Source organism: Lipotes vexillifer, unplaced genomic scaffold (genome assembly GCF_000442215.2).
Source record: "Lipotes vexillifer unplaced genomic scaffold, Lipotes_vexillifer_v1.1 scaffold21, whole genome shotgun sequence".
Classification (NCBI taxonomy): Eukaryota; Metazoa; Chordata; class Mammalia; order Artiodactyla; family Lipotidae; genus Lipotes; species Lipotes vexillifer.
This window is the reverse complement of record NW_006774065.1, coordinates 632,408-641,849: the sequence shown is the minus strand read 5'-3', so window position 1 is coordinate 641,849 and position 9,442 is coordinate 632,408. Positions and strand designations below refer to the sequence as shown.

Sequence of the window (9,442 nt, the reverse complement as noted above, 5' to 3'; positions counted from 1 at the left end):
GAAAAATTTTCTTTTAAAAGAAAATTTAAGTAAAAAAGTGGCTCAAATTGAAAAAATATATATTGTTAGCAGAGTCACATAGTGGGTGGGGTTGCGGTGTAAAGTGAGAGGGTAGGAATCAAGCCTCAGGGTCAAAGACACCCCTGAGAATTCCTGAGGCCACGAGAAGGCCTGATGCCATGTCCCTTAAGGTGGCCTCACAGCCCGTCCTTCCCGTGTGGGACCAGAGGGCAGTTTCCCTCTGAGCCCTGGATGAAGTCATTGGCTGGGTTTAGGGACCACAGTTGTACCAAAAAAAAAAAACACAAATCAGCTTGAACCTTACCAAGGTGTTCACAAGCAAGATGTTCACACACTGAGACAATGAGGTAAATTCACCTCTTCCGTCCCATGTTCCCTTGGGACACACACACACACACACACACACACACACACACACACACACACACCAGAATGCTTTATGGAGATTGCCTCTTTTTTCTCTTTATGAGCAGGCAGGGCTGAATGCAAAAGTTGCAGGTGTCTGTGATGCGGCTTGGACGCAGGGAAGTCAACAATCCTCTCAGTGGTCATCAGACTCAAGCTGGGGAACGCTTTTCACCTTTGGGTCTCCCCGGGATCAGGGCCAGGCGGCAGGCGCCCTTCCCCAGGCCCCCGACCCCGCAGCAGGCAGGCGCAGCTCTCCCCAGCCCTCCAACCCCGACCTGAGGGACACTCCCAAACACTGGTTTCGAGAACTGACCTAAAGATTGAGTAATCTTTTTGCAGTTCTTTTGCAAGTCCGTGGTTTCCACTTTGCTGCCTTCGACAAATGTGAAGAAAGGTCAGATGGACGCGTCAGCTGATAAATCAGTAAAAATACTTTTTGATGACAGATTGTCACCTGATTTTTGCCCATTACTCAGCAGTATTAAGAATTGAGTGACTCTATCAGGATATTCCTTCCACTGCCAGCTATGTACTTATGTAAACAAGGCTTCTCTGCACTTATACAAAATAAGAATAGAATTGATGACAAAATTGGTCGCATCCTGGCAGTAACAGTCATTCATAGATACATAAATTAGTTGGGGGTGAAGAGGAAATCGCCATCTCATTAGGAGATGTATTTCCATGCAAATAAAAAACAATGTGATACCACTACAAATGAGGACAGTTTTTTATAAACTGGAAGTGCCAAGGTATCCGCCTGTATGCAGAGCAGGTGAAACGATCATACCTTGATGGTGGGAATGCAGAATGGTGCAGCTACTGTGAATATTGTTAAACACAGACCTATATCACATGTTACCATAAGACTTAGCACTCTCACTCCTAGGTATTTTACTTAAGAGAAATGAAAATTGGGAATTCCCTGGCGGTCCAGTGGTTAAGATTCGGCACTTTTGCTGCCGTCGGCCCGCATTCGATCGATCCCTGGTCAGGGAACTAAGATCCCACAAGCAAAGCAAAAAGAAAAAGCAAAAGAAAAGAAAATATATGTTCATAGAAAAACCTGTACATTCATGTTTGTAGCAGCTTTATATTCATAATCGTCAAAAACTGGAAACATTTGAAATGTCCTTCAACTCATGAATGCTTGGAAACCTGTGGTATGTGCCTACGATGGAATTCTACTCAACAATCAAAAGGGGGGTCGGGGTAGTGGTCCACGTGGATGCTATGCTTTCTAAACAAGAACTGAATTCACACAGAATTTACATAAAATGTTAAATATACACAAGTTTAAATTTTAGGGACTTCCCTGGTGGCGCAGTGGTTAAGAATCCGCCTGCCAATGCAGGGGACACGGGTTCGATCCCTGGTCCAGGAAGATCCCACATGTCGCGGAGTAACTAAGCCCATGCGCCACAACTACTGAGCCCGCGCTCTAGAGCCCACGAGCCACAACTACTGAAGCCCGCGCACCTAGAGCCTGTGCTCCGCAACAAGAGAAGCCACCGCAATGAGAAGTCCACGCACCACAACGAAGAGTAGCCCCCGCTCACCACATCTAGAGAAAGCCCGCACATAGCAACGAAGACCCAACGCAGCCAAAAATAAATAAGTAAATAAATAAATAAGTAAATTTTAAAACAAGGAAAAGGCAAGTCTGCAGCCCAGTCCCTGAGAGACACTCATGGCAGTAACCAGGAGGGAGCTACTGGCTAAGAAAATAAGAGCCCAGAACTTCCCAGGGGGCCTACCAGCCCCCCTCAAACAGGCTGTCACACACTCAATCAGTCACTTTTTAAAAAGGTTTATTATTTCAACTGTGAATTATTTTTAAAAGATGATAAAATTCATTTCTCTTCCAGTAGAAAAGAGACAGAAGTTTGCCCCGGAGACCAGGAGCCCCGGGCAGACGGGTCACCCAACCAGACACCCAGGCTGATGGGCCCAGGGCCTCTCCACCTCCTCCCTGGCACCGAAGAGCTGAGGACCCTGGTGGGCGGCGGCTCAGAGCACAGCCTCCTGCCACCCCAGCCAGGGAGTGGCCGGCTCAGTATACATGTCAGTTTAGGCTGGAGGGAAGGGGCGCAGACACCCAAATCCAGCGCCTGTGTAGACTTCAGGGAGATCACGATCCTGCAGGGGGTTAAGGATGGGGTCGGAGGCATCTCCGTTTTGAGGCCCAGATGGGTGTCCAGTGGCCACAGCTCCGGGTCCGGGCTGGGCGCTGAGCCACGGCCCACGGCCCACGGCCCACCTGGATGGGGCACAAGCAGTCTGCACTCCTGGGCTAGGTTTCGGGACAGCGGCCAGCCCCTCGGAGTAAAGTCCCTGTCCTGCCTGGGTGAGCCACCAGGCGGAGGCTGCAGTGTTTCGAGACTGATGGAGAGGACCGCTGGGGAGAGGTGACCTGAGTCCTTAAGAGCCCAGGCTCGCTCACCCAAGGGAGGGGACCCCGTGCCCACACCACCAGTGGTCGGGCCTGTGGATCACTTGGAGAGAAGGTTCCGGAACAGTCCTTGTTGACGAGCCTCTCCCCAAGTCCCCTCAGCAGCGGCTCCATCCCTGTCTGCACACACCTGTGCACACACGTGGACACGTGCTGGGGGTGTGTGCAGTGTGCGACAGGCATGTGGTAGCAGGGGGTGGCTCAGACTTTGGGATTAGTGGGCTGTCCCCTGAGAGAGTCCTGAAGAAGCGGGGTGTAGGGGCTGGAGAGCTGGTCTTGCTGAGTAGCCAGGCTGGGCTGGCTGGCGGCATCTTTGGGACCCTGTGGAGAAAAGGGGAGGTGCTGCATCACTAAGCCCCGCCCACCAAGCCCCGCCCGGACCCCGGACCCGCCCCTGTACATCCTCCACCAGCATGGAAACCCCCCTTGGAGCCCCCATCTGCAGCCCGCCCCATCAAGCTCGAGATGAGAGAAGACTGGAGTGACCTACAGACTCCTGGGACTCCACTACAAAGGGTCTCCTAATCTCACGAAACACCATCTTGTCCTGCTCTCACCCATCTTAGAGATGGGGAAACTGAGACCCTAAGAGACTTGCCTAATACAGTGAGAAGGGCAGAGCAAGGAGTCCAGGGCTTATATAAGCAATACTGTTAACACAGAAAAGCTAGAAACCACCTAAATGTCCACTGATATCAGAATGCATTTAAAAGGCAGAGTCACAAGATCATAGTCAACCTATACAGTTGTCACACAGAAAAACTGAAGAGGGGAAATCCAGCTGCGGAGTGATTCATATAGTTTGACACCACGGAGGTAAGCTTCTTAAAAATTACCTGTCATTCATGGATACATATATACAGGTTTAGAAGGGAAGAAACATGCAAACACCAAATTCCTGGCGATTCCTGGCGTCTCTGGGGAGAGGGGGAGGGGCAGTGAGACTTGGCGAGGGGGGCAAAGGACACACAGGGAAAAGGTGAAATACGACAAAATGTTAACAGGGTTGTTGAGTCTGGGTGAGAGGGAACTCAGAGCATGCAATTCATCTAGTTTTACGTTTGTAAGTTTCTCAATTTAAGGAAAATTTTAAAGGTAGCCATGATGATAAGAATTGGGGGCAACTTTTCATCCCCCCAAGCCCTCTGTCTTCCTTCCCCTCGAAGAATGGAGAGGCTTCCTTGCCCAGCAGCTGTGGTCGGAAAACCCCGGACGCCCCTACCCACCTGGGCCTTTGCTCACCACCCCCAGGGGCCTGCTTCACCGCGGGGTGGGGTAAATCAAACCCCACTCTGGGTAGGGAGCGGTGGGGGATTCCTGACTCCTTTCCTCGGGGACAGAGCTCAGGCTTCCCCGCACCGAGCCACATTCCAGCCAGGGGCAAAGAGGGGTGGGCCTGCGCCCCTGCCGACACACCCCCCGACACAGAGGCAGCATGGGACAGCGGGGTCGGGGGTGGGGGATTCTTAGCGATGTGGGCCCAGAGAGCCACGACTGGAGAAAGCCTCGCTCAAAAGTGCAAAGGGGAGGGCTTCCTTGGTGGCGCAGTGGTTGAGAGTCCGCCTGCCGTTGCAGGGGACGCGAGTGCGTGCCCCGGTCCGGGAAGATCCCACATGCCGCGGAGCAGCTGGGCCCGTGAGCCATGGCCGCTGAGCCTGCGCGTCCGGAGCCTGTGCTCCGCAACGGGAGAGGCCACAGGAGTGAGAGGCCCGCGTACCGCAAAAAAAAAAAAAAGTGCAAAGGGGAAACTGCCTTCCCAAGAAAGACACATGTACAAACCCTCAAGGAATACACTTCCGTTTAACTGAGGAATGAGGACTTGGAATTAATGAGAGAAAGATTCATGAGACAGCAAAAGAGATCCTGGAACATGTACCTGAAGGGCTGACCAGTACCATTGTCCAGGCTGTTCACTGCACAAGGGCACCCGGCCAAGTGGGTATAAACGGGGTGTACTCTGTTTGCCAAGCCCTCAGCCCTAAAGCAGGCATGTCTGCAAAGAGGGGCTGTCTTTTCTTACTCACACAATCCTCCCTTTCCTGGAGCAAAGCAGCCCCTCAAGGCCATCCCCATGCCCAGACGCGGGGCAAGGTATAGGACCTCCCCCAGGGACTCAGCACAGGCTGGAGGCCGAGCTGCAGGGATTCCAGGTCTCCAGGACCACTGGCTGCTTCCCAGGTGCCTGGTCCCCTAAAGCAGACCCGACAGGACACTGCCTTCCCCAAGTACACGTGACCGGGGATAGGGGTCTCATCCGGGCCGAAGGCTGACCTGCCTTCCAGAAGACAGGGCAGTAGCATCTCTTTAATCAAAAACTTCCCTAATAACTTGACATTTGGATTCTGTTGGTAAAATCACAAAGAGACTCCAGCTTTGGTTTTGTTTTATTTTTATTTTTGGTGGGGGGGCAGGGAGCAGGACATCCTGGCTGTGTCCAGGGAGGTGCAGCCATGGGGCTGAGACCTCACAAACACCAGCTCTATCTGTGCTAAACGCGAATAACCCCCATCTCTCTGCCTGAAGACCCCACCCCTGCACCACGAGAACGCCAAGCAAGTTTCTGCAGAAGGGAATCGTGGCTGCAAGGGGGCAGGGGTGCCAATGGGGCCAAATTGTACACAAGAAGGGCATCCCAAGAGGAATTCTGGGAGAGAGGAAGGCAACGGGGGGCTCGTCTCCAGCTAGGACACCCTGCCCCCCAAGCTCAGGAAGACACCCCCTTAACACCCAGCCCTGACGTGATCGGGCTCTCTTATCCCCAGATCGGCAGTAGGAGGCCCCCAGAGCCTGGCTGGGGGCACAGCGGTCCCTCCCTCCCGCTCCTTGCAGGGCTGGCAGTACCTGCCAACAAACACACCCACGCCCAGCGCCCATGTTCTATTTTATCTCCTCCTCCAGCCCTGGCAATCCAAGCAAACTGGAAGCAGCCAACTGGTCCCAAAGAGTAGGGCTGTCACCTCATCCCCAGCCTGTGGCTCTCAAGAAAGCTATTTAAACGCGAGCAGGCCCAGCCCCAGAAGCTGGAGAGGGTGGCACATTTTTCAGAAACCGAAATAACAGCTATAATCAGAGGTATAAGCATAGAGCGACTCACCCCTGCCCAAACCCCAACTGTAGGGCCCAGAGCTCTGCCTGTCACATACCCTGGCGGGACTTGGCTCTCCTAAGACCTCAGACCTAAAGGAACACAGCCCAGGAGGTGAACCCCCAAAGGCACTAGCCTCCGTCTCCCGCAGGTAGGCTGCCAGATGAAGGAGGGTAGCCAGTTAAATGTGAATTTCAGGTAAACAACAAACAGTTTTTCTGTATAAGCACATACTGATAATTTCATGGGACACACTTAGGCTAAAAATCATTCACTGTTTACCTGAAATTCACATTTAACTGAGCATCTGTTTGTTGTTGTTGTTTCTTGGGGTTGTTTGTTTGTTTTTGCTCAGTCTGGCAACCATACCCTCAGACTGAGTCCTAGATCTACAGCTGGTGCCCAGGTGATGCCTAAATTCCTTTTTCTTGGCCACAGTCATCCGGATTTATTTAAACTTATCTACATCAGAATCCTGTTAGGGGGCCATTAAAATACAGATTCCTGGGCCCCATCCATGATGCTATTCCAAGAGGTCTAGAAGGATGCCCGTGGATCTGCATTTTTTCGCAGACTTTCCCAGAAGAGTCTATATTGCACCAGAGGTTTGAGAAGCAGCTGAGACCTAAACCTCGATCCTGCCTTTCTAAGACAACCTTGCAAATAAGACACCAGCCCACTAGTCACCCTCCATCGCCTGCCACGCCTAGGATCACTCGGAACGTAAGAAGACAGCAAAATATACAAATACGTATTTTCAATCTGTAGACACTCCAGGTGAAGTTCAGGCTGAAGAGATGTGTGAGATCCCAAGCGTTTCAAGCCGCCAGAATTCTACTCACTATGGGAGGGGATGGGGGGCGAGATGTGTGAGATCCCAAACGTTTCAAGCCGCCAGAGTTCTACTCACTATGGGAGGGGATGGGGGGCGAGAGGTGTTACCTGGTACCCACCTACAGTCTTGCTTCTTGCAGTACAGTCCCCTTGGGAGCTGATGTCATCAGGGATTCAGAATAGGCCTGAATGGCCTCCTTATCCTTTGAGCCCTTTTTACTACTACTCCAAAATAAATAGCACTTGTCCTAGAAGATAACCAAGCTAATTTATAGTTGACGTTGCAGCCGAACACACACGGTTTTTACACGGTTCTCTGATTTTCAAACAGCAGAGGGTGGGGTACAGAATTTTAGAGTCCAACCACCATTAATGACTGGAGTTGGCTGAGATTTGGGGAGTGATGGTGTCTTTCACCAAAGACAGAAATACGGGCATCTTCAGGAAACACACTTGGTCAGATGGGCAAGCTGAGCTGAAAAGGGTTTGTCAGCCTGAAAATTTAAGCCGAATCAAGGGGGGGAGATGGGCCATGCTGGGCACGGTGGATTGGCCAAGACTCAGAGAGTTGAGCAAGTGGCATTTTAAGAGTCTCATGCTCTACTGACTGAGCTAGTAGGTGGCATTTTAAATCAACCAGAAACAGCGACATTTCCGTCTAAAAAAAAATTTTTTTTCTTTCAAGAATGACTTGACAAGAAAAATGTCTTTAAAGAGAAATTAAAATACGTTGAGTTTAACGACATGCCATTCTTTTCTTTTTTTTTTTTCCCCCCCTATCAGGACAGATACATAAAAACACATAAGGCCTAACCCCTGCTAAACCAAAAAATACATAATAGGATAAATTTCGACCACTGGGCCTCCAGCAAAACCTGCGGGGAGGGTGCCTCAACCATGGTCAGTAGAGACGATGATATTCTTATCGGATTTGGGGGACACGAATGGGGGATGTGAAGCAGGGAAGCTTTCACATTGTGCATCCTCACCGTCTTCCCACTCCCCCTTCTGACAGACCATTAGGAGAGACAGAGGGCAGAGGCTGTCTGGTCCAGCCCCTCACCGCTGCTCCCCGGGCCTCACTCCTGGAAACCCACGGTGATGCTGGCCCTAGGGAGGCATCCACGGGTTGGGGGCTAGGGCTTCTGGCCTCTCTGTCCTCCCAGCATAATTCATTCCAAAAATCCTAGGGAGTTCCCTTCTGCTCTGGCTGGGGCAGTGACAGAGGACCGGGCGCCGAATGTTCACTGGGGGCCCAAAACACCAGAGGCCCTGGTACCCTCACACCAGTGCAAACCTTTTCCCCCAAAGGATTGGGAATTTGGAAAGGAAATCAGGTTAAGGGTCTGAAAGCCCAGGTTAAGAGCCTGGAAAGGTTTATCCTCGCCCCAGCAAACAAGCAAGCAAGTTAATCAAGCAAGCATGCGAGCTGCCTCTGAGGAAGAGGAAAAAGAGAAAAAGCTGTTTGCCGGAGCTAAAGCAAGAAAGCAGGCGTTGCAGGTGGCCCGAGGGGCAGCCAGGGAGCTGGGCAGCCCCCGACCGAGGCTGAGGCCTGTGGCTCCAGGACAACTCAGGGGGCAGGGGCACCGGCGGTGGAGGTTCTGGTTCATGGATTCAAAATGACCTTTCAAGACTCCCTGCCACTGAGCAGTGTCCCCTGTCCACCAGGTAGCTGCCCACCCATCCCCGCTGCCCCGGGGGCCTTGCATCCACAGGCCTTGTCACCATGTGACGGCAGTAACTTACTTAAAGCCCCCTGGTCTCCAGACCTCACATCCTACTCATGTCTGTATCCCCAAAACTGTGCACAGTGACCCCCTCCAATAAGCTGTGAAGGTGTCAGTGAATGCCATGAATGAATGAATGATGCCAAATCAAGAAGGTGTATTTGTTGGAACTTCCCTGGTGGTCCAGTGGTTAAGATTATGCACTTCCACTGCAGGGGGTGTGGGTTCGATTCCTATTTGGGGAACTAAGATCCTGCATGCTGCACAACGCGGCCAAAAAAAAGGGGGGTAGGGCCTCCCTGGTGGCGCAGTGGTTGGGAGGCCGCCTGCCGATGCGGGGGATACGGGTTCGTGCCCCGGTCCAGGAGGATCCCACGTGCCGCGGAGCGGCTGGGCCCGTGAGCCATGGCCGCTGAGCTTGCGCGTCCGGCAACGGGAGAGGCCACGACAGTGAGAGGCCCACATATGGCAAAAAAAAAAAAAAGGGGGGGTATTTGTTGTCGCCCCCTCTTTTTCCTGCCTCTGAACGGTAGATGCCCCAGGGCTGGCTCTTCAGGGCTCTTCTCCATCTGTGCTCCCTTCCCCAAATACCTGCTCCTATCCTGGTCCAAGCCACCATCCCCGCTCACCTGGGCCTCTTCACTGGTACCGCTGCTTCTGCTCTCCCGTCGGAAGACCAAGCGGCCACACGTTAACTGACCTACTCACTCCTCTCCTTTACAGCTTCCAACAGCTTCCCGTCACCCCCAGAATCAGTTCCAAGCTGCTCACCCTGCACTACAGGACCAGGCATGACCTACGTCGGCCTCTCAGACACCACCTCCCCCCCCGACTGCCCCCATGCCCACTCCCCTCCAGCCACCCTGGCCCTACGGGAGCCTCCAACACACCTAACCCACCCCTGCCTCAGGGCCT

The 9,442-nt window shown here is 52.5% G+C and overlaps 1 protein-coding gene across 4 annotated transcripts in view; it reads right to left on the bottom strand.

The window, feature by feature from the left end:
• Positions 1–2,227: 2,227 nt before the first annotated feature.
• Positions 2,228–9,442, bottom strand: part of SCARB1 (scavenger receptor class B member 1) — a 74,855-nt gene continuing 67,640 nt past the window's right edge. Inside the window, exons 12-13 of one of the 4 annotated variants that reach the window (XM_007448649.1) lie at positions 6,920–7,048; positions 2,228–3,202 (exon numbers count right to left, since the gene is read on the bottom strand). In XM_007448649.1, coding sequence (XP_007448711.1) covers positions 6,920–7,048 — 129 coding nt within the window. In that variant the 3' untranslated portion in view covers positions 2,228–3,202. Of the gene's footprint in view, positions 3,203–6,919; positions 7,049–9,442 lie in introns of those variants that run through there. The other 3 variants (XM_007448651.1, XM_007448650.1, XM_007448652.1) reach the window with 3 other exon arrangements.